Source organism: Crocuta crocuta, unplaced genomic scaffold, assembly GCF_008692635.1.
Source record: "Crocuta crocuta isolate KB4526 unplaced genomic scaffold, BGI_CrCroc_1.0 scaffold258, whole genome shotgun sequence".
Taxonomy (NCBI): Eukaryota; Metazoa; Chordata; class Mammalia; order Carnivora; family Hyaenidae; genus Crocuta; species Crocuta crocuta.
Genome location: NW_027532842.1, coordinates 2208471 through 2233197, shown reverse-complemented (window position 1 = coordinate 2233197; position 24727 = coordinate 2208471). Strand labels below are relative to the sequence as shown.

The window sequence follows — 24727 nt, the reverse complement described above, 5'->3', positions numbered from 1 at the left end:
TTCTTGAGAATTTTTATCATGAATAGAATTTTGAATTAGTTAAAAATTTTTTTGCGCCTATTGAGATAGTCATGTGTTTTTCCCCCCTTTTAATCTGTTAGTATAGGGCTTTAGATAGTTTTCAGATGTTGAGCCAGACTTGTATTCTCTCAATAAATTCCACTTAGACAGATGTATTATTGTTTTCATATATTGCTTGATCTGTTAATATTTTGTTGACTTTTTTGTTTATGTTCATGATAAATATTAGCCTGTAGTGTTTAAATGTGTCTCTGTAAATGCAGTTTGACCAAAAACGTAGTATATGCAGTCAGCCGGTACCCAAATGCCAAGCCATTTCCGGGCTTTCTACGTACTTCCTTGTTCCTTGCTCTTTTTTCTGTACAAGCTTCCTGCCTTCTGCCCCGGTTTGCCATTCTCCAGATGGAGACCTATTTTTGTGACGCGTTAAGTAAAGTGTGTCACTTAACTTGTCTTCTTTATTTAACAGTAGTTCACTTTTTGTGTACAGACAGTTCCCACTTTGGGGTGTTAGAGTTTGGAGTTTTTTGACTTTATGACGGTGCGAAAGGGATACACATTCAGTAGAAACTGCTCTTGGAACTGGACCTTTGCCCTTTGCCTAGGCTGTGATACACAGTAGGATCGTCGCGCGATGCTGGGCATGGCAGCTCCCAGGTAGCCATGCAAGCGTGAGAGTAGACAAGCAACACCCGGACACCCTGACAACCGTCTGTTTTCCATTTTCAGTACAGTGCCCAGTACGTCTGTGAGGTCTTCAGCACTTTAGTACAACACAGGCATTTTGTCAGAGGGTTTCGGCCAACTCTAGGCTAATACAAGAGCTCTGAGAACAGTTAAAAGTGGGCTGGGCTAAGTAAGCTGTGGTGTTTGTTAGGATTTTCGACTTAGGAAAATGATGGCTTTCTCGGGATATGACTCAAGGAAGAACTGTAATTCCTTGGTCGGGTTTTGCATCAGGATAATGCTGACCTCATAAAATGACTTGGGAAGTGGTCCTTGCTTCTGTCTTCTGGAAACACTTGTGTAGAGTTGATTTACTTGTTCCTTAAATATTTGGCAAGGAAACCAGTTGGGCTAGGTCCCGTCTTGATCATACTCTAGCTATATATCATCCCCGAGAAAGCCGTCCCTAAGTAACCATCTGAAGCCATGTAGGTCCAGAAACTTACTGCTGTCAGCGCAACCAGAGTCAGTCTGGCTCCCGGGACTATCTTGAGCTAATCAAACGAGACTGCTTTTTCAAGCCCCCGCTGAGTCAGGAGCTGTACCGAGAGTTACACATTTACATTATTTTATGCATTCTGTCATTTAAACTGCCACTATTTACAGTGAGGGACATAGCTCTCCAGTAACCACGATATGTGTGTGTTCTCTGTCTAGAGCAGGGCTTCTGCAAAGTACTGCCAGACTCAGCTGGCTGCTTGGCATGCTTGTTGGAGTACAGCTGTGCACATTCATTAACCGTCTATGGCTGCTCTGTGCTACAATGGCAGGTATGTGATTGTGACCGGCTGTATAGCCCACAAAGCCTAAAATACTGATTCTCTGGCCACTGACAGGAGTTTGCTGATGCCTCATCGAAAGCAGTGATTCTCAACCCTGGCCACGTACTGGAGTCACCTGGATAACATTTGAAAAGATACTAATAATGTCCGCCCTCCCCTCCTAGAAATTCCAGTATAGTTGGCCTGGAGATCAGAAGCGTTAAAAGCCCCCTGGGTGATTCTCCATGGCAGCTAAGACTGAAAACCACTGGCCCATGAAAAGGCTTATTTGTATTTATTTTACTTCCCGTCCCACATTGATTATTCTAATGTGCATTTAGAATAGGGCTGAGAAGAACTCATTTGGGCAGTAGTTTCCAGATCTGGATGTGTATCGGTCACCTGGGAAGTTTTAAAAATAGATTTAAAAAAATTCCTTGGGTGGTTCTGATATGCAGGTATTTCATTAAAAGGGAACTGAACCTAGGATACCCTGTTCTTATTAGCAGGATTTTTTGGACACTGGATGAGTAACCAGATGGTTATTTGGTGAGTGTCGGGGTAGAGAGGAGGGGTTTCTTGAGACTGTGCAATGCAGGCTGTAAATGATGCCATTGAATAGTCCAGCTTCATAGAAATAGCCACTCTCTCATATTTCTAGTAGAAATACCCATTTCTACTAGATCTGGTTAATCTAGCTGCCCTTGTACAGTGTGGATAAAAAGGAACATGTTTTTCCTCTTTGTTCCCTTCATGTGGACCCCGCAGAGACAAATCACCCCACCAATATTCTTTCTTCAGATAATCAGAGAACAAGGTCATATTATGGAAGATTAAGTGGTAGCACTTTGTCCCCTCATTTCTGTCTTGACTGTATAACCCCATCAGCTTGTGTGTTTTTCTGGTCTCTTCCCCATCACATGTACTAATTGTATATTAGGATAGCTACTTTAGAGAGGGCTAAACTCCTTCATGCTGCTTTTACCCTGGGCCATCTCAGTCCAGGGCCCTCATATACTTACTGCATCTCAAATAGCTTTTGCTCAAAGATGAAACCATCTGTTCCTCTCTTAACTGTATGAAACAATACTGTTTGTGCTCTTCAGTTTAGATGAGAAGTGTAAAAGCATGGAAGGTTGAGCTGAAAGGGACTTTGGAGGCCATTATGTTGAGCTGAAAGGGACTTTGGAGGCCATTATGTCTAGCCATTAAAAAGGGCGATACTGCAGGCAGTGTAGGTGGGTACAGGTAGCGCTGATGTGTTGTGTTGGGAGGTACTTCATAGTCTACCTTGTACCAGTATTGATGCAGGGTTTACTATCTGTAACACAGACACCTTAGCTGTGAAGGATCTGAGAAACGCCAAGTCCATCTGTGTGTAACGCTGCTGCTTGGAGGCAGCTGAGTGACCGTGGTCAGGTCTCTCTGCGACTTACCTTCCTTGACTGTAATGAGGAACATGAATATCTACTCTGCAGGGTTATTAAGGGAGTGTACACCAAGTTGATATAGATCACTTTATATACCGTAAAGTTCTTTTTGGTTTGGGAAAAGTATTGAACAGGAAGAAAAACAAAGATTAATCATGGAAATCACTCAGTTCTCATGTGGGCTTCTGGTCCAGAAGGCATTAGGTAGACTTAAAAGGAATGGCCTTGTAAATAAAAATTTCTAGTATTTTACACTGAGGCTATTTGCTAGGGCAATCGTTGATTACCCTGCAGGAAGAAGCTGTAAGCAGTGATGTCAAATGGACAGCTGTGTTCCAGAGATTACAAAGAAGTTAATCATCTAGTTGTACTTCAAGGCATTTGTGTTATTACATATCGTAACTTAGAAAATCAGAGATATTGGGGCGCTGGGTGGCTTAATCCATTAAATGTCTGACTTCGGCTCAGGTCATGATCTCACAGTTTGTGGGTTTGAGCCCCCTGTCGGGCTATGTGCTGACAGCTCAGTGCCTGGAGCCTGCTTTGGATTCTGTGTCTGCCTCTCTCCCCCCTCCCCCGCTCGGCCTCTGTCTGTCTGTCCGTCTTTCTCAGTAATAAACATTAAAAAAGACAAAGAAATTGAGAGATATTGAAGGACCAGTGAAAATACCATAAACCAATTTAAAAAGTGCTAGCATATTTTTAAAATTGATTTGCAAGGCTGGCTTAATGACTGTGGCATGATAACAGTGTCTACTTAAATATGTAGCTTTAAATTATTTCTACAAGGAAAAACAGAATTTTGTATGTAGTTCAGCAAACATTTATTGAGGCTATAATGAGAATCAGAGTGTCCCTGTCCCCAGGATGCTCATTGTCAAGTAAGGAAAACAAATGTTATGAGACCATGGAAGATGCTAGTGCCCTGCAGGGGTGGGGGCAGCATAGGAGTAGGGATGAAATGTCAAGAAGGCTACACAGAGGAAACAAGGTTTTGGCTGACACTAGAACGTTCCGATGTCCCATGGGAGGAAGGGCAAATGGAACAGTGTATAGAAAGATAGGAGGCATAAGAGAATGTGTTTTCAGGGACTATGGTGGGTCTCAGGATAAGTTTAAGGCAGTAAGAAATGGATATCCCTTGATAAAAATAAGGAATGAATATTGGCTCTATAACATTACTTCGTGATTGGCTGCTTACTCAGTGTTCACATTTCTTTATAAACAATTTTATTTATAATATCTTTTCAAGTCACCCCTCTGTTAACTATATAAATATTATCATGCCTGTCACTGATGAAACATATTGGGAAAAGTGACAATATGTATCCTCTAAAGTGCTTCCATTTTAAGGTTTCTGCATCTATTAGAAACTTTCATGGTCAATAGACCTTGATGGCTCATAAAACAAAGCATTATCTAAGTAGAGGTATGATTGTACTAGAAGCATTTGAAGCTCCTGTCAATCATTATTTTCCTATCAGAGAATGATTCATCATGATTTTGAACAGTTATGCCTTCAAAATCTTTGTGAGGTCAGAAACCCATTTTGCAGATGAAGAAACTGAGGTATAGAATTCTCCTTGGTCCCAGGGTGAGAGGCTGGAGTATGTCAGGGAGATTATTGCTTTCGATTGTGTCAAGTTTCATCATCCCTTTATACTGTGAGGTTTCTGTATCTTTCCTAAATCCAGAAGTGGAAGTGTTTTGAGATTTGTTCTATCTATGGAAATCCATTGTATAATATTCATAAAGTGCTCAAAGTGCATGGTACTATAAGAAGCAAGAGCCAGGAGCTACTTCTCTCACTGTTCAGTTTAGAAGAAAGGGCATGTGGCATTGATTATTCATGAAGTATTGATTATGGAACTAGTTTCAGTTCCTCAGAAGTCAGAGTATGTATATAATGTGTGTGTCCAATTGTTTTTTTTTTTTTTTAAATCACAATCATCTGTCTGAGGTGTGTTCACTGGATTCCTCTTGTGAAAGAATTACATAGCCTCCCTCTTTCCAGCTGGTGCACTTGACAATGCTGCAAAAGCAAACAAGACATTTTGAAATTGTGATTACGGCAATACATAAATAAATAATCTGTATTCCAACTTCCCCCTGGTTATATGGCTTCCAATAAATTGTGCAAATTATATACAGGAGGAACACACTGGCATTTTGAGTCCAGCTGACTCGCTGGGCATAGAATCCTGAAAATAATAAAAAACCTACAGTTCTTTTTTCTTCCAGATCCCTAAAATGTCTACTCCGTAGTCCACAAAAAGTAGTTACAACTGTAGGTATGGCTGAAGTTCATGTTCAATATCTATAACTGAAGCTGGGACAAGAAGACATCTGGAATTTAAAAACCATGTAATTTTGGGGCACTTGGGGGACTCAGTCGGTTAAGTGTCTGACTCTTGGTTTAGGTTCAGGTCATGATCTCATGGTTTGTGAGTTCGAGCCCCACACTGGGCTCTGTGCTGACAGGTAGAGCCTGCTTGGGATTTCCTCTCTCCTTTTCTCTCTGCCCCTCCCCCAACTTGCACTGTCTCTACCTTTCTCAAATAAATAAACTTAAAAAAAATAAGAATGTAAGTTTATATTTAAAAATACTGAACAGTATAGGGTTAATAAATCTCAGAAGACCGTCTACATTTACATTAGAAGCATTATTAAAAGAATGACTATCTTTTATCTAGCTGCATATGTATTCACGAACAGATATGTATGCATATATGAAGAATAAAATGAAAATTACCCATTTTCTATCCCCTAATTCTTTTTTTTTTTTTCATGATATGGATGCACCATCTGTCATTTAATCATTCTCTTTTGGTCATTTAAAACATTTTCTTTTGTCTTAATGAACTTTATACCAGTTGACCTTTGAACACCCCATGCAGTTGGAAATGTGCATATAACTTTTGACTCCCTAAACACTTAACTACTAATAGTTTTAAGTCTGGGGGGTATGGGCTGAGTAAGGGAGGGCAAAGTACCTGGTCAACTACCATTGACCAGAAGCTTTACCAGTAACATAAAACAGTCTCTTAACACATATTTGGCATGTCATATGTATTATATGTTGTATATAATTTTAAAAATATTTTTTAAATGTTTGTTTATTTTTGAGAGAGAGAAAGAGACAGAGTGCAAGCAGAGAGAGGGGGACACAAAATCTGAAGCAGTCTCCAGGCTCTGAGCTGTCAGCACAGAGCCTGCTGTGGGACTTGAACCCATGAACCGTGAGATCATGACCTGAGCTAAAGTCAGACGCTTAACCAACTGAGCCACCCAGGCACCCCACATGTTGTATTTTTATAATAAAGCTAGAGAAAGGAAAATGTTATTAAAATCATAAGAGAAAATACATTATAGTACTGTATATGTAGAAAAAAACCCGCATGTAAGTGAATCTATGCAGTTCAGACCTGTGCTGTTCAGAGTCAACTGTAAATAAATTTTTGATATTACTGATCATTTCCTTTGGATATGCTTCTAAAAGGAATCACTGGGTCAAATACTATGAACTTTTTAAAAATGCTTTTGGGGGTGCCTGGGTGACTCAGTTGGTTAAGCGTCCAACTTCAGCTCAGGTCATGATCTCATGGTTCATGGGTTCAAGCCCCACGTCAGGCTCTGTGCTGACAGCTAGCTCAGAGCCTGGAGCCTGCTTCAGATTCTGTGTCTCCCTCTCTCTCTGACCCTCCCCTGCTCACACTGTCTCTCTCTCTCTCTCTCTCCCAGAAATAAAAAACATTTTTAAAAAATTTTAAAAAGCTTTTGATACACATTTATGAATTGCTTTCCAAAAGCGATAGTGCCAAATAACACTCCTGCCAGGAATGTATAAGATCGTCTCATCATTTACTATCTAGCACAGCATGTATTTTTAATTTTGCTAGTTCAACAGGTGGAGTCTCTTTTTAAAAAGATATCTAGTAAAAATAACTTTTCATCAGAATTACAGAAGAACTGTAAATACTAGTGTACTCTGTCTTCCACAGATCTAGAGATGAAAATTCAGCAGAGACAATATGTAATGAGGTCCTACTATGAATAAGACATAGGGTAGCCCTTCAAGAAGGTCACAGTCGTAGTAGAATGGGTAAAGCCCGTGCACATAGGTACTTTCCCCTTCCCTACTCACCACCCCGCCCCCCATGCTCAGGAGAAAGCAGAGATGCACTGTGCCCCCCCTTCTACTCACCCCTGCCACTGCACTGTGCTCTAGGCCATGTGGAATGGGCAAAGCCCAGCAAGGAAGGGGCAGTGGGCTCTCAGCTCAGTGTCTTGGCCCCATAGAATGTGTCTGCTCTCTTTGCTTGGGCATTTTGGCAACCACCTATCTACCACTAGGTAGATTATACTTTTTGTTAAAGGTGGGGGGAGAAATAAATATTTCTTTTGTGTATGACTCTGGTCTTTTCATTCTATGTACTATTCATAAATAGAATTTGGTACTTTGTATTTATTCAGATTTTTACATTAAGCAAGGGAGTCATTAAATAAGCCAACACTCTGGAAAGAGAACTCTTGATATTCAGTGCACACTATTTGCTCTTTTCATCAACTTAAGACCCCATATTAAAGTCTATTTTCTTATAGTAATCTTTGGTCTCCCAGGGGATATTATACTCTTGGAAATCGCAGTTGGATATGAATATATATGTGTGTATACACACACATATTCTTGGATGCTAATTTAATCAGTTCATATTTAAAGAGACAGGGGTTGGCTATTCAGAGTCTGACCCAAATTTCTTTCTCCTAGTTCTGGTCAGCCTTGTCATTGTCTCTTTCTTCTTAAGTCTCCGACATTACCGATAGATGTCCTCATGTCTAAAAGTTACTGAGAAAAGTACATTCTGGGGCAAAACGTTGTTCAAAAGAAAGCCACAGGCCCCACGTGGTGTCCGTTACCAGCTCATCAAACCTGGACTTAATATGTAACTCGGTTGCAGGTCCAGCCTGCCCCGTAGGCTAGTCTTCGCCGTCAGCCAGGAGTTTTCTGGTCAGCACGGGTGGGCCTGCCCCTGGCCCTCTCCACCCTCCAAAGGAGGGTGAGGTCATCCGCCTCATAAGGCCCCCTGCCCTTCTCCCTAAGGGATGGTGACTTTGCCCAAAATAATTATTTCTTCTCCTCTGCTAATAACTTCACGACCCACCCGTCTTCCTATGAAAACGTTCCAGTTAGCACAGTTCCTCAGAGCTCTGCTCTGCTTCTTAGATGGGAGGCCGCCGGGGTTGTGAATCAACGAGCAGAGCCAATTAGATGTGCAAAAGTCACCCAGTTGAATTTTTTTTTTAAACAACTTTAACAGCTCTATGTAATTTTACTGGTGAGGTTAGGGAATTCATTTAATCCAGCTACCTTCTGTTCAAAGGGTTAGAAATAAGTACCTACCTTAGACTGATGGCTGGAATTAGCAATAGCACAGCAGACAGCAGAAAGGTGAAGCCTGGGTACCAAGCAACAGTGGCTGAATAAATTCCATTAAAAGTAGAAACTGCAGTGACTCCACCAAGTGTTTCTAAGAAGGCAATGCAAGCAAACAGGGTACCTGTTTGGGGTCAGGGTGTGGAAGGAGAAAAAGAAATGGCTGAGTAACAAAACAATAAACAGAAAGAAAGGAGAAAACTCACTCACTGGAAAAAGCATACACAGGGCACTGCTTGGTGAATGAAAGCTATTTCCTCAAAATCCCCGAGAAGTCACTAACCCATTTTTGCAGATGAAGAAACTGAGGTCACGAGCTCTTTCCTTGGATTTGACGTGAGGGAAGGCGACAACACAATAGTTCTGATGTCAGTAGGGCAAAGGTGAAAAGCAACAGCAGCTGATGCATTTGAAATCCACAGTCTCCTGTCCCTGAGCTGCCACAGGCAGAGCCACAACTACGTAGCCCTGACGTTCAAGCGTGTTTCCCACTCTCAGTCCCCAAGCTGGGGACGTCTGTGACACGCCTCCTATGCGCAGGCGGCTCCCACCAGCAGAGGTCCCGCCCCAGGGGCCTTGTGAGTTAAAGCAGTCCTTCTTGTCTGCTTCTCAGATCTGGCAAAGGGGACAGCTGCAGACAGATGGCATCGACTTTCCGCAGCGTGCCTCGGGTCCCTCCCTCCAGAGCGCCAACAAATTCAGGAGCCACAAGCTTCCTTTCTGTGACTCTTCAAGTAACCCTCTGTGCTCCAGTTCAGCCATGGTTTGATTTTATGTGATTCTTTTCTGCCTTCCCTGCTTGAAACAGTCTCCACCCTGAGGTGGCTCGCAAGACTGAGGGAGTGCGGACGTCGCCGCTGCCCGGCGCGCTTGCCGCTCACCAGGGTTGTTCCAGAAGTGTGAGGTGGCTGTGGGGTCAGTCCGAGTTCATAACCTGAGAAAAGGGGGCACAAGTTCTACCGAGTTTTAGCTCTGCCCACGATCCAAGACCACATTGCCTGAGCAGCTAAACCTCTAAAAGATAGGCGGGTCATCTTGAAGTTCTTGTCTTCCTCTCTGTCAAATTTTGCATCACCAGACAGAAAATTTTGTCTTGTTTTCTACACTTCCTGACGTCCCCGATAGAGGTTCCTATGTGGTTTTGGCAGACTCTACCATTAAGCCATTGTGCTTGTTCCCTGGTCTGCCAAGTTGACTTTTCCATGATAAATTGTGATGCATTTTTCCTATAAACAATGCAAATCCTGTAAATAATTGTATTTGGTTGGACCGATAAGAAGGAAAAGGCAAGCATGAAGGTCGCCTTTCATAACTAGATTATGGCTTCCATGGTCTGTTTTAATTTTCCCCATGGTCTTGGTCTCGTAGACTGTGTGGTGTGTGCATTTTTATCTACTTAAACTTTTTACCCTGGTATACATATCCCTATACGTTGCTTCTGATTCTTCGCTCAATGACAGGTCACATGTTCATAAAACATAAACATATCTCCGAAGACTACTGTGTTTTCACGTATGTGTCTTCTTTTGACTAAAATGAAAGCTCTGTTCATGCCAAGTGCACATGTGCTCTGTTTACTGCTGTGTCCCAGGGCCTATCTGTCCCGGCACATGGTAGATGTCCTGGCACATGTATTTGTCAAATGAATGAATACGAGCTTCATTCAAGAGCCCAGTTATCAATCAGCAAGTAGCACACAGACCTGTTGCCTCCATGATTTATGATAAAACATGAAGTCCGTTTAGTTGGACGTTCTCCTACCTGTCTATGCTATTGTCGTCTTATATTTCTGATCCCTTGCTACCGCCAGGCACAGTGCCGTGGAAGACAGACTGGATGGTCCGAGTCCTATTATGCAATGACGGAGCTCGATTCTTGACAGAAAGTTGGTCAGGTGGTACATCTGTCTGGCACAGACAGCCATTCTGTTACAAAAGAGGGTTCGCTTGTTGCCTTACTTTCCAGAGCAGTTCAACTCGTTTCATAGTCACCAGAGATAAAAGGGATTAAGTAATCAGCCAATTGTTTAGTTTCTATACTTTTTCTTAATCCAGGAGATTTCGAAAGTCAAGTGTGTTTTTACGGTGTTCCAGGTAATCACAAGGAGCGTGCAGGTAGCGATGAGGCAAGACGTGGTCCAGCGTGGCCTTAGCCATGAGTTTCACAGCTGTGTGGAGCACAGAGATTCCAGAATAATCCCCCGAATCCAGTTTTCCCTCCTTTCTCATTCAAGATGATGGGGATGCTGAGAGACTCCTGGAAACCTCTGCACCACTTCCCTTCTCCTCTGATTACTTTAAAGTGCATAATATTTTTACAAAAATATCCCATTTTTAAACAAGTGATGCAGGACCAGAATATATTCAATGTGGAAATTCTGACATCACCAAAGGATTTCTTAGTCTTCAGTTAAGAATAATTATATTATCCTCAAACATTGGAATCACAATTCATGAAGTTACCACAATTCCGTGTGAAATTCCAAAAAGCAAAACATTTAAAAATGTCACTATATTTACCAGTATGAAATGACTTTTAAGTAGCCTTTGTAAATACATTACACTAAACATAAACAAAAACAACCCAAACACCCTGACAAGTCTGTTTTAGCTCCAGGTTGTGAAGCAGGTCCATTTTTCTTTTTCCCCTGACAGCTTTACTGAGGTATAATTCACATACCCGAAAACCCACCCCTTTCAATTGCACAGTTAACAGACCTGTGCAGCCATCACCCCAGAAGAAACTGTACCCATTAGCAATTGCTCCCTTTCTCCCCAGGCCTGGACAGGACTGACCTGATTTCTGTCTCAATGGGTTTGCCTTTTCTGAACGTTTCACATAAATGGAATCCTATTTATATGACAATGTGTGACCTTTTGTGTCTGGCTTTTTAGTGATTTCAAGGTTCATCCGTGGTGTAGCGGATATCATCAGTACTTTATTTTTATTGCCAAATAATATTCCATTGGGCCGATATACCACATCACGTCTATCCATTCATCGGTCACGGAAGCTTACGTTGGTCCAAGCTTTTTGGCTACTATAAATCACGCTGCTGTGAACACTTGTGTGCAGGATTTTATGTGGGCATATGTTTTCATTTCTATTGGGATTTCAGTTCCACTCTGTTTCTAGCAATGGAAGTGCTGAGTTCTAAGGGCACTTTATTCAACTTTCTGAGGAGCTACCAAACTGTCTTTGCAAAACGGGTGCATCATTTTATGTTTGTTCCCACCCGCAGTGTAGGAGAGGCCCAGGTTCTCCATATCCTCACCAACTCTCATTATGGTCTCTCTTTTTCACTTCAGCCAGTGGGTCTCATTGTGGTTTTGATTTGCGTTTCCCTGAAGGCTAATGATGTTGAGCATTTCTTCAGGTGCTTGTTGGCCATTTGTACACCTTTTTGGAGAGATGTCTCTTCAAACCTGTTGCCTATATAGTTGGGTTGTCTTTTCTTTTTTTAATCCAAGTGTGGTTAATATACAGTGTTATATTAATCCCAGGCATACACTACAGCGATCTAGTAGTTGCATACAGTACTCAGTGCCCATCCAGAGAAGCGTATTCTTAATCCCCCTTCCCTATTTCATCCATTCCCCTCCCCACCTCCCAAGTTCCTTATTAGACATATGATTCCTAATATATTCTCACATTCTATAGCCTGTCTTTTCACCCTGGATGGTGTCCTTGGAAGCACAAAAGCTCTTAATTTGGATAAAGTCTAACTTACCTATTTTTCTTTTGTTTTGGTGTCGTATTTAAGAAACCATTGCATAGCCCAAAGAAGCAGGTATATTTTTACATACTATAGTTACAGAATTTTTATATTCCTAAGTGGTTTTCCAGTCAGTCATCATTACCTAGTCTATAAACAGCTGTGTGCGTATACAGCAACATCTTATGGGTAGAAGAGAATCAAGAAATATATTTTTAAATGTACTGAATTAGCTGTCTTCTCCAGTGTTGACTAAACTGCCATAAATACAGTAGCCTACGTATGAATGGTCCATCAACAATTAATATGAATTAATCTGCACCAGGCTAAGACATGAAACAAAAGAAAGCTCCAAAATCTAACAATATTCATATGGCACAGATATGCCTAATATCTAACTGGTAACTAGTTCTAACTAGATATTTATTTATTTACTGTTCTTTTATATTGGTTATTCTCTGCCCTCCCACATCAACTGTTTGATCTCCTGCGTCCCTTTGTGTTTGGGAGGCTGATAGACTTCCTCTGATCGTATGACATGGATTTCCTTACTAGTCTGACTTTCTTTTGCACTTGGTCAATGAGATGAAGGTGGAGAGAAAGGTTGTGCTGTCTTGTCTCTGCTCCCTATTTGGGCCACCTTCTCTGGGTGCCTTCTCCACTGCCCACTCCATCATATTGGTTAGACTTCATTAAAAGTCACTATTGAACCAGCTGAGTGGGATCCTGTTTTGGCTAGGACTCTAATCCAGGCTCAGCTCTGACGTTTGTGGGGTCCAGTGTAAGAATACAATTAGAAGCCTATCTGTTACATTCTAAGTATTCGTAAGTTACAGTTCTAATGAACAAACTGTTAACTAAGCTATGTTCCAACTCCCTGCTCTGAGAAATATACCTTCACGATGATTTGGAAGGTCAGACACAAACGTGGAATACTCAGTCTCTTGAGAGTTCTGTGTAGGAAGAGGACAGCACTGGCAGAGCAAGCCAGCCCTTAGCCTTCAGTCCCCAGCTGCAGGGTGCAGCCCACCCGCATTGTGTTCTATCTTGTGCTCCATCCTGCTCAGGAGGGATCATTTACACATGGCAGTGCACACCCCACTCTGCAATGCCAAGGTTGGGCTAGTTCTAGGAAGAGTGATGGCTTGGCTATCCCTTTGGTCTAGAAGGGAGCACACTGGGGTCACAGTCTACCCTCAGGAGAAAGGGTCTGAGGAAGAGGACCATGCAGGCAATCACAGACATGAACCCAGAGCTGTGTGGCTGGGAATTATGGGGATCCAGATACCCAGACTGTAGTCTAGAATGGGCATCTGCCTGGCCCTGAGCATCTCCTCTCCTCTTGGGGCAAGGCCTGGCTAGAGCAAGCCTTCTAAAACGGGAGTCCCTGAGTAGGGGCACCCCCTGCCTGAACATAAGCCCCTGCCTAACACAGAACTTACTTACCACTTAATTCAAAAGGAGTTCTGAACAGAAAAAGGGTTGGAGGATATTTCAAAGAAATCAAACATTGGTTGTCCATAGATTTGAGTTGATGCAGACTGTAAAGTCATTATATTCCTTAAGCAGATTTAACTCACCTTGTTCAGTAGAACGAACCACTTTGGATATCATGGACCGTAGAACAGAGAGCGGCACAATCGTGAAAAGGAATGGCAGCCGGACTGTAAGAGAAATGGGAAATCATTGGCCAAATCAGAAAACGAGTGGCCAATTTTAAATGTGAAATACTTTCTTTCCCACTATGTCCTTTTCTATAAGCATCCTACCTCATTGCATCTGAGGACTGAATTAATTAATTGTAGACTTCTGTCTCATGACTTAAGATACACTATAGATGGGTCAGTTAAAGGTTACTTTACTCTCTTATTCCAAGACTAAGAACAAGAGTTCATGGAGGTTTTAGGTCCATGGGATGGATGTGCGATTTCCCTGATTATTATAGTAACCTCTTGTTCAGCAAGTTGTGACTTAGCTTTCTTCCTGTGTTTTCTGTTTTTGCTTTCTTAGACTTGACGTTCTTAGTGTTAGCATGCTCTGATTGTATTGATTCACTTATTGAGAAATTGGTTCTTTATCTTTCTGCGTGTTCATCGTTGTGCTGAATCATTTTATGAACACAGATCGCCTCTCCTCTTAAATTATGACCCCTACTAGTAGCATTTCCAGTTCTACGACAAAACAGTAATAGATTATTTTTGCAGATGACGTTAAAGTTTGCACTGTGTATCAATTTACTTGGCCTTGACAACTTTAACTGGGAGGGAGAACTGACATTTACTGAATACGAGGCATTGTGCCAAGTGCTTTACAGTAATCTCTTCTAATATTCTTGTAACCCTCTGAATTAGGTACTACTGTGCCCATTTTACAGATGAATAAATGAGGGCCCTGAGTAGTTAAGTAATTTGCTTAAGATCACCTGGTGCCTAATAGATGGATATTAAACCCGATTCTCTCTGGTCACCCTGCTTCTCTGCAAGGTAGCAAGAGGCTGGCAGTACTTTGTAGAAATAGGTGAAATCAGACATTTCCTAAGGTTCCACTTTCCATATCCCTTAGCGCCTTCAAATGCGGCATCTCACTCGAGCCGTACAGAAACTACCTATGGGGTAGGTAGTGAAGGAAGTAGTCTAGTTGCCAAAAAATGATTTCTCAAAAGCCAATTGATGAAATGACCAGTCTACAAAATCTTGTCTTAAAGAATTTTCTTCTTGAATCTATTCAACAAATGTGAATTGTATAAATCTTCTGAGTTTATTTTATATAATGGTCTTTAATTTTTATGGGGTGCCTGGGTGGCTCAGTCAGCGGAGCATCTGACTCTTGATCTTGGGGTTGTGAGTGAGCCCCACATTGGAGGTGGAGATTACTTAAAAGTAAAATACTAAAAAATAATATTAGAAAAGTTTTATGGAGGGGCAGTTGGGTGGCTCAGTCAGTTAAGTGTCCGACTTCGGCTCAGGTCAGGATCTCACGGTTTGTGATTTTGAGCCCCGCGTCAGGCTCTGTGCTGACAGCTCAGAGCCTGGAGCCTTCTTCGGATTCTGTTTCCCTCTCTCTCTGCCCCTCCCCTACTCATGCTCTCTCTCTTAAAAATAAATAAAAATTAAAAAAATTATTTTAAGTTTTATGGAAAGTCACCTTCTTAGCCGCATTTTAAGAAATATTCAAGTTGGCAAAAAGCTCTGTTGAAGAATTGACTCACAAGAAGAATGTTTCTCAAAACGATTTTTTGGCAAGTATGCCGATTTAGAAAATTGTGGTTAATCTGGTGGGTTTTTTTTTTTTTTAAACCAAATTGGCTTTTCCCTTCTGGCAAACTAGCTTTTAACAAAGTGCCTTAATTGAACTAGAATGCATTAAACAGAGAATGTTGTATTAAAAGTTTCTCACCCAGCAGACTAAATTCATTTCATAGAAACATCAAATACACGGTTCGTTCTAAGGCTACATTTTGTACCTTACCTAAAAGCATCATTAACGTTGTTCTGGCAAAAGCAGTCATAACCATTCCTGCCATGGTGGTAAAGATTCCAATGAAGGCCATGTGAATGTCTTCCATACAGTAAGAAAAAAGCCATATTCCTAGGAAACTACTAAAAAAAGTGATGCTACCCAGAGCTGATCCGTAACCTATAAGGACTTCATTCCAGCAGAGCGGTGAATCCAGTTCATAAAGGATAAAAATGGGGGAAATGCCAATTATCACGAAAAAATAAGTGATCATTGTAAAAAGTAACAAACAAAGAAAATACCGCCGCTTACTAGAAGCATTTTTAAAAAGCACGTAAGTTCGGTAAAATAGGTTTTTAAAGCTTTCACTACATGATACGGAAACATTCGGAGATGAAGACTCTTTCAGTGAATCGCCAAGAAAAAATGAAATATAAATCAAGTTAACAGCAAGGGCCATGGTAATAATGAAAAAGGACCACACAAAACCTAGTTCTCTGATAAAATAGCCAGAAGACAGTCCTGTTAATCCAGTGACAAGTCCAAGTAAGAAGTCAATTATAGCTATTCTAATTGTTCTTTGTTTCTGTTCTGTACATTGATCAACTATGTAGGCAAAACAGGCCCCTAAAAATGTGGTATAATTGCCACACAGCGCACCGATGAAGGTAGACGCAATCAAAAGCTGGAATGGAAAAGCAAAGTAGGAGAGCACACAAAGCCAAACGCTGGTCGCAAGAGCACCAACAGAAGACAAAATCAAAGGGAACTTCCGTCCTTGATGATCACTATGAGACAGAAGAATGAAGGTAGACACGAGACCAGGAATTAACCCACTTATGTCCATCTGCAGATTAAAAAGAGACACTTTCTTCTGAACTTCCTGCAAAGAAACAAAAAGAAGACCATGTGTTTACAGAGATACAGACAACATGCATGAAAACATCACAGTCCATGCTTTAGTTTTTTTCCAGTACCTCGCCAATAAGGACTCTCTGGTGCATGGGTTTGATACAGCCTGAATCTTCTTCCAGTGCACAAAGCAAATGTCAAGAAGTGATACAGGAATCAAGACTCAGTCATAATACTCAAGTGCTGTGGTGGGGACGTTCACTCATAAAAAGAAAATTGGGTACATCTGCATAGAGGATCCATAGACCCTGAGACATCTGGGACTGGTTGTATAATGATTTTTCTTTCTTCTATGAGCAGCTAGCATGGAGATCATGACCACTGTTGTAAAGCAAGAGCAATACCCTTTCCCATGACAGATCTTTCTGTCTGCTTAAAGGGGAATGACTATCACGCGTAAATGTCATATTTCATAGACCTTTATTTAGGAAGCACTCAGTTGCTTTTTTTCACATGTGTCTCCACAAATAAACTTCTTCTAGTCTGTTTCTTTACTCACTGAAAAATAAGATAGGGGCACCTCGGTGGCTGAGTCAGTTGAGTGTCCGACTTTGGCTCAGGTCATGATCTCCCGGTTTGTGAGTTCAAGCCCAGCGTCAGGCTCACTACTCTCAGCCCATTGGTGTAGAGCCCACTTTGGATCCTCTGTCCCTCTCTCTTTCCCCCTCTCCTAGATGTGCTCTCCCCCAAATAAATCATATTAAAAAAATAAGATAAAACCCAAAGAGAAGCTTTGCACTGACGAGGATGGTAACATGCCGTGAACTGAGGAGTAAGGTAAACCCAGCTTCCCCGACGACGAACACTACCAGGTACACACACAGACTAAAAGGTGTTACAGTTGCTACACTAGTTGTTTGATGGAAAGAATTTGGGGTGATTTAAGAGAACTTTCTGCTTGCCACCTCTCTCTGTATTTTCCAAATTTTATATAAAGAGTATAGACCATTTTTATAATAGGGATTACTAAACTCATTTTTAAAAATAGACTTATTCATGTAATATTTAGAAATCACCCTAAAACAACTGATGAACCACAAAAAATATAAAATACTGAAATTAATGATTTTTTTAAGAGTGAGCCTGTGTTCATTTTTATATATTCATATAATACAAGTAATTTCATGTTAGCAGGAAGCATCCTAGTCACCAAGACTCAAAACTCCAGTCCTCCTTGTTTCTGGCCTTTCCCTTCACGCCCCACTCACACCCAGTGCCTCTCATGACCTCTGCCTCTTCCTAGTCCGATCGCCACCACTGGAAGCACAGGGCTCATGTACTCACCAGGACTACCCTGGCACCTTGCTCTCTCTTCAGTTCAGTCTGTGATGCCAGCCTCCTCACTGTGCAGATCATACACCCTAACGGTGGGCGCAGCTGGCCAAAACACACTAGTGGCAGGTCTCTCACTTGCTTATTAGCTCTCTGTCTGCTAGAGGGAGTTCACACGTTCTGTGTCCGTTATGTAAAGCCACCCAGGTGCGGTCCAACCCCACTCTTCAGCATTATCTCCACTCACTCCCCACATGCTCCATGCTACGGGCACAGCCCACAGTCAAGTCCAACTTGGATTTGCCTGAAATGCCCAAACAGATGTCATCTCTCCTTTTGCTGAACTTCTCATATGGCCATTATCATTCTTCAGTTGCACTTTTTTGTGTAATGATTAGGAGCTCTGGAGTCAGATCAGTTTAGATTCAGACATAGTTCTTTACATAGCAATTACAGTGATCTTTAAAAACACACATCAACCTGCTCACGTCACTCCTCTACTCAAAATCCCCCAGTGGCTTTCCTGACGGTGGAATAAATCCGAATTTCTTGCCATGGCGTGGGCAGCCAGACATCATGACTTCTCTGATTTCATCTCTACCTCTTAGCTCCCTCAGCTGCATGCCATTCCTCAAACACTCTAGGCTCATTCACTTTTTTTGTGCTTGCCGTTCACACAGCTGGCTTCCTCAATTCAAAAGCCACCTCCTCAGAAGTCTTCTGTGACCAATCCAGAGCAACCCATTAACCCACCCAGTGCTCCATGCCCTGATCTGCCTACAGTTTTCTTTAGAGACTTGCCCCACCTCCACGGGGTGGGTTACTTTAGCAGAGCTGCTGACTCTGTGCCTTCTCCACTACTGCCTAAGCTCTGGGAGGGCAGGAACGCCATCTCCTTTACCACCAATTTCAACAAAATGCTTCCCAGAGTGCTCCTGAGATACTGGTTGTACCAGTGGATAAGCAAATAAAATAGGCCTCGCAACTTGCTACTGCATGTGATTCTGACCAAGCTATTTATCCCTACGGCTTCATCTGACAAGAGGAAGTAGCAGGAGTCCCTATTTTGCAGGCTGTTGTGAGGGTGACACTTAAAGTCAGTAGGTCACTATGAGGCACACCGCACAGACCCTATTATGTATTTGTGCTTAATCAACTCTGGCTCTTTCATTTTTACTAGACCAGGCTTCTGGTGCACATCGTTGTAGCTCTACGGTTATAAAAGCTGTCAAGTAAATATTTACTCAATAAAGAAGTAAATCAAATGGTTATCTTTTAATCAGCTTCTCAACAAGATGTTCCAGTGTGGAATTCCTTCTCCCATTCCCGCCCCTCCCCCACACCTGATCTTTCTATCTCCTGTCATTCCTGACCCAGCCTTTTATACAGACTACTCTCCTCATCTGTAATCTTTAATTATATATTAGATATCATTATATATTAGAATTATAATTATGTATTAGATAAGGGTAGATAGGAGAAATCAGAGTAAAAAGTGCCATTTCCTATATAAGACTGAACGAGGCGCCTGGGGTGCTCAGTCGGGTAAGCGCCCAACTTTTGATTTTAGCTCAGGTCATGATCTCAAGGTTCAGTTCATGAGTTCGAGCCCTGCATCCGGCTCTGCACTGACAGCATGGAGCCTGCTTGGGGTTCTCTCTCTCTCTCTCTCTCTCTCTCTCTCCCTCCCTCCCTCTCTCCCTCTCCCTCGCTCACATGTACACACTCGCACACTCTCTCTCTCAGAATAGATAAATAGACTTTGGAAAAAAACTAAAAACAAAACAAAAAAAAAGACTGAACAGAATGACAATGTACTGAGACAGGTGTCAATTAAATTAAGAAAAGCAACATCAGTTTTTAAAAACTTTTTTAATGTTTCATTTATTTCTGAGAGAGAGAGAGAAGAGAGAGAGAGAGACAGAGGCAGCATGAGCAGGGGAGGGGCAGAGAGAGGAGACACAGAATCTGAAACAGGTTCCAGGCTCTGAGGTCAGCACAGAGCCTGATACGGGGCTCAAACCCATGAACCATGAGATCATGACCTGAGCTGAAGCCGGACCAACTGAACCACCCAGGCGCCCCAAGGAATATCAATTTTTAAAAGTCACAATTTCATAGGCTTAAAATTATACAGTAATTACAATTGAGTAGAAAATGTTCTCTATCTGCTGGTAGTAAGGGACTGTGTTAGCTATTAAAAAGTTTATAAATAAATTACCGAACAAGAACAATTTCATGATCTGGTTGATGCCAACTTGCTTCCTCAACTAGCAGGGTCCCTGTCTTGACAGCACTTGAAGAGAACAGACCAAAGTGGCCCATTTAACACCTCAAAACCAGTCATTTAAGTTGGGAAGGAGAAGATGGCAAGGGGTTTAAAAACTCCTTCCTCCACACAAGTTAACCATGCTTAGAATTCCCTACCTCTTTTCCCTTAGCAAAGAGTCCCTTGCCACAGCCTTCCCATTTTGTTAAGAGGCCTTTTAGAGAGTAATCTTGCTCAAGAGAAGTATGTAGCTGCATCTCATAGTCATGAGACTCAGAAAACTCAAATATTTGAAAAATAGGTTAGATCAATATTTATTTATGTGGATATATATATACACATATATATACTCCAGTATGTTGAAAAATAGGGCTTTTATTCATATAGATTTTCAAAATGTTAAGTATAAGTGAAATAGCCTAGTTTATTCTTATATCTGTACCCTGAAATTCATATTATTACCTTACATTCCAATACATGTGTCTGTATCTGTGTATTTGTTACAGAGAAGGATACATAAATATTGTATAACAGTAGGAAGTTCAATACAGTATTGTATTATGCACTCTTCTAACCAGTAATTGGTCTTTTGGGGGAGTGGCAAAGAAACATTTGAACTGAAAAAAATCATTTATTTTATTCAGTACCAACTCTGCGTATCCTAAGACATTTTATTTTTAGGGTTAAAAGGACAATTCTCAAACCTCTAAATTTCTTTAAGTCAGCAGGTGGCCAGCACCCACCCAGCAGAGCTGGGAATTGAGAAGAAAGGTCATAAAACAGAGAACATTTGTCCTTGGGATTTTAAGGAGGGGGCGCCTGGGTGGCTTAGTTGGTTAAGTGTCCAACTTCAGCTCAGGTCATGATCTCACAGTTGGTGGGTTTGAGCCCCGCGTCGGGCTCTGTGCTGACAGCTCAGAGCCTGGAGCCTGCTTCGGATTCTGTGTCTCCCTCTCTCTCTGCCCCTCTCTCACTTGCACTCTGTATGTGTGTGTGTCTCTCTCAAAAATAAAGAAATATTTAAAAAAATAAAGGTAAGAGAATATTCTTATGTTGAGCAGGAACAGTATCCAGAAAAGGGGCCACAGGGAAATGCCGAAGGAGATGGGGGGCCTCCTAGGAAACAAAAATGTTCCTCTGTCCTAAGGAGCAAACAGCGAGTGGCCCTCCTGACCCGTCCCTGTTGTGGGTGGGGACAGTCGTGCTTTCTAGTTCCCCAATCTGAGAGAACGCCCCTGTAGCTGTAAAGCTCCGGCTTTAAGGGAAGGGATCTAGGGGAGTATGTTTTCTTGAATATTAATCTAATTTAAAAGCAATGAAACAACAATCAACTTAAACATTCGGCAGAAATTTTAAAAATGAGACCACTGCTCTGGGCAGCGGGGGCCTCTCGGCAGCTGCGTGAGGCCAGAGGGAGCTGGTGCTCATCACCTGCACAGTCACGGAGGCCACCAAGGCCACTGAACCACGGCCTGTCTCCCCTCACTCTGAGAGGGCAAGGGCAGCAGATTTTTCCAGACATTCAAGTCCTCTCCCCTCTGTCCCTCCCACTGCGTATCTGGGGAAGGAAAGCACGGAATCCAATATGGCAACTGATGAGCCTACTGAACATTTTCACTCTTTGGGAATGAATATATATAGGGAATCATTCTTAAAGTCAGGAGACAAAACCACGAGGTGAGACCCTTGGCCCTTCTATTTTTATGACCCCACTCTAGGCCAGAACCTTGATGTCTGCATGGCTTCCCAGCAATTATCAGTTCCAAGAAATTTCTCCCATGGAAATGAGGAACAGTGGAAGCTGTGTCCAAAGGCCAGGCCTCAGCCCGGCAAGGTTATACCTGACACCTGGGGGGGGGGGGGTTCCACCTCCAGAAGCGCTAGAGCCTTCCTTCTGGGCCCTTTGCCATCTCTTCCAGGCCTAGGCTCATCTCCCAGTCACACCTGAGTTCCCTTCTCCTGAGGGGAAACTCTTAGAGCCAGCCAGGCGGGTGACTTGAATTCCTCCAAACTCTTCCTGTCCTCTGAGTCCTCTGAAAAGGCCCCTCTTCCTGGCCTCTGAGATGCCACTCGTTTGCCATCACAAAATATCCGCTGGGGGAAGGGTTCAAAGTTTAGAACTGTGGTCTGTTTCTGAGGCTTTCTGAGGGGTAAAATTCCAAATCTGAATGCTATCTCCTTCACATCCGGATGCTGGTAGACTTTGCTAAAAACTGTCTGAGGGAGGAGAATGATGACATATCTCCTGTTTTAAATAAATAAAAAATTGGGGGAGGAGGCCAGAGAGGAGGAAGGAAACGTTCTGTAATACCTGGCTCAGCCTTTTCAGTGTCCTCAGAACCAAAGTGTGTGCTTTCCTCCGCAGGTCATCTCACACACCTGCTCCTCAGCACCTGGGAGTCACAGCCGATCTGCTAACCCCAAATGATGAATGTCAAATACTGCCCTCTGCCCCCTACAAGTCGATGAAGGACACTGGCCCCAGGGTCCACAGTCTTCAGTGATGGGCTACTTATGGGGTCAGTGAAAACTGGGTCATGTACAGGCAGAAGGGGGGCTGGGAGGAAGCAGGCCAGGGAAAGGCAGAAACACTATTTCACCCCACTGGGACCACTGACTACTCATTCCAACTTTCAGGCTTTGGAATGGTGGGGGCAAGGGGAGGAAAGAGCCCCTGGGAGATGAGACCAGGCTGAAATTTTCTGAGAAAGGAGAAGCACCAATGTCACAGAAAAAAGAAGGGGCTTTTACTTAGAAGAGGCAGATGAGGGGCGCCTGGGTGGCTCAGTCGGTAGGGTAACTGACTTCAGCTCAGGTCACCATCCCACCAATCCGGGGCTCGAGACCGGTGTCAAATTCTGTGCTGGCAGCTCAGAACCTGGAGCCTGCTTCGGATTCTATGTCTCCTTCTCTCTCTGTCCCTCCCCCTCTCATTCTCTCTCTCTCTCAAAAATAAACATTCAAAAAAAAAAAAAAGAGGCAGATTAAAGGTATCAGGAAACTTCAAACAGGAGAACTAAATAAATGCTCTTGACTTGGGATTTCAGAGTGTTTAAGGTGACCCTTGGGAGATCAACGTACGATGAGTGCAATGCCCTCTTTCATCAAAAACCCCATTACACATTCCCCTTATATTACATTTTAGAGGTATTTTAATTTCTTACCTCCTGGAATGCAAAAATCGGGCTGCTTTTATTTTTTCCACACTCAGAAGCATTGCTATCAGATACAAAACTGTAGTTGCTCGTTTCTTCCCATATTCTCCTATACACATACTGTGTTGTGAGCGGAGAGGTCAAAGTCATAGCAAATGCACTAAGGCAAATGGCAGGTTCTACAAAGAAAATCTTCATACTGCCTGGGTCGGTAGCTGAATTCTGTTAAAAAGAACGGGGAAGTTAGAGTTTTGTGGAGTACCTGGGGAAAACTGGGGAACAGAAAGCAGTGAGCACTTCCTAAGAAATTAATTTTCACTTCGGAGTAGGCTACGCAGTAAACCGGTGACTGTCGTACTTCCTATTTTTAAGAGTAAGCATGACCTTTTTGGGGCTCAAGCCGCTTAAAATCGTCTTAGTAAGTTGTCACCCATTTTCGTTTGGAATAATCTCACCGCAGTCCCCACATTGTACATACTGCCAACCGGTGTTCAAAAGGGAAACGGTGAGATTCCCCTGGGAACGCGACAATTGCGCAACTGTTTGTTATTGTTATTTTGCTGCTCGTTAACGAGGACAGGAAGGGGGCCTCTACAGGCAGCCCCCAGTCGTAAAGGGGTTTTTTTCCGTTTAAACTCACCCCACGGTTACAGCCTTCCTGCCAGGCTAGGCGCAGGTCTGATCCTGTTCGGGGACGGAATCCGGGGGGCTGTCTTCAGGCGGGGTGCCCTGCGCTCCCCGGGCGCCTGCACAGCAGCCCGCGCTCCCGAGGCTGGGCGNCTTGCCCCTGGCCTCTGCAGCGGGAGAGCGTTTCTGGGTCTGAACACCGTTTTTCACGGAAGCACACGGGGATCTGTTGCAAAAGTAACGTGTCTGGGATGCGGCTCCCTGTAGTGTCCGGCTCGGCGGGGCAAGTGCCCTAGAAACGCAGAAGCGGGGTAGGGGGAGCCCGTGGCGGTAAAGAGTACTTACCCCTGGCAAAGGATCTGAAGTGTGGTCTCTGGCTCTTCCTGGTAGTGTGACCCTGGGCAAATTATTTAATTTCTATGAACCTCCTTTCTTTGTCAAGTGGGCATAACGCCTAAGGAGTGTTCTAACGAACCCTCGACACGTATATACTGCGTAGCCCTGGAACAAAGGAGAGGCTGTACCCGTGCCTTCCAACAAGCCCACCGGGACCACACCTGATGCTGGGTTTAGACTTCCTGTTAGGAGGAGGGATGCATAAATGGGGAGCCACGGGGTATCTCAGTAGAAGTGTTAGACTTTGTGATGGGATTTGGGTGCATGTGATTGTGGGGAGGGTCCATGAAAGCAAGGCCTCCCGCTGTATTGGATGCTGTCAGGAAGTAGGGGTATTTCTTTGAGTGGGTGTCTTAATTCTTAGTAGGAAGGAGTGGACATAAGTGGAGGTTAAAGCCATAACTGATAAAGAAGCAGCCTATGGTAGACATTTTCGGTCATTTGTGTGGTTTAGACAATGTTCGTGTCCTGTGTTCCGACAAGACTGTGGAGTGGTCTGGGTTTTTGTCTTGACCGTGGTCACAGAATGGCCTTGTCTGATGCTATTCTGTGA

The 24727-nt window shown here is 42.9% G+C and overlaps 1 protein-coding gene across 1 annotated transcript; it reads right to left on the bottom strand.

Annotated features, from left to right (window-relative positions):
• Positions 1-4838: 4838 nt before the first annotated feature.
• On the bottom strand, positions 4839-23926 carry SLC46A3 (solute carrier family 46 member 3). Its single transcript, XM_077745365.1, has 6 exons — positions 23792-23926; positions 23161-23373; positions 15556-16426; positions 13668-13751; positions 8340-8496; positions 4839-4970 (listed from the first exon to the last, which is right to left on the bottom strand). Exons 2-6 carry the CDS (start codon positions 23347-23349, stop codon positions 4886-4888), a joined length of 1386 nt encoding a protein of 461 aa, XP_077601491.1. The 5' UTR covers positions 23350-23373; positions 23792-23926; the 3' UTR covers positions 4839-4885.
• Positions 23927-24727: the final 801 nt, after the last annotated feature.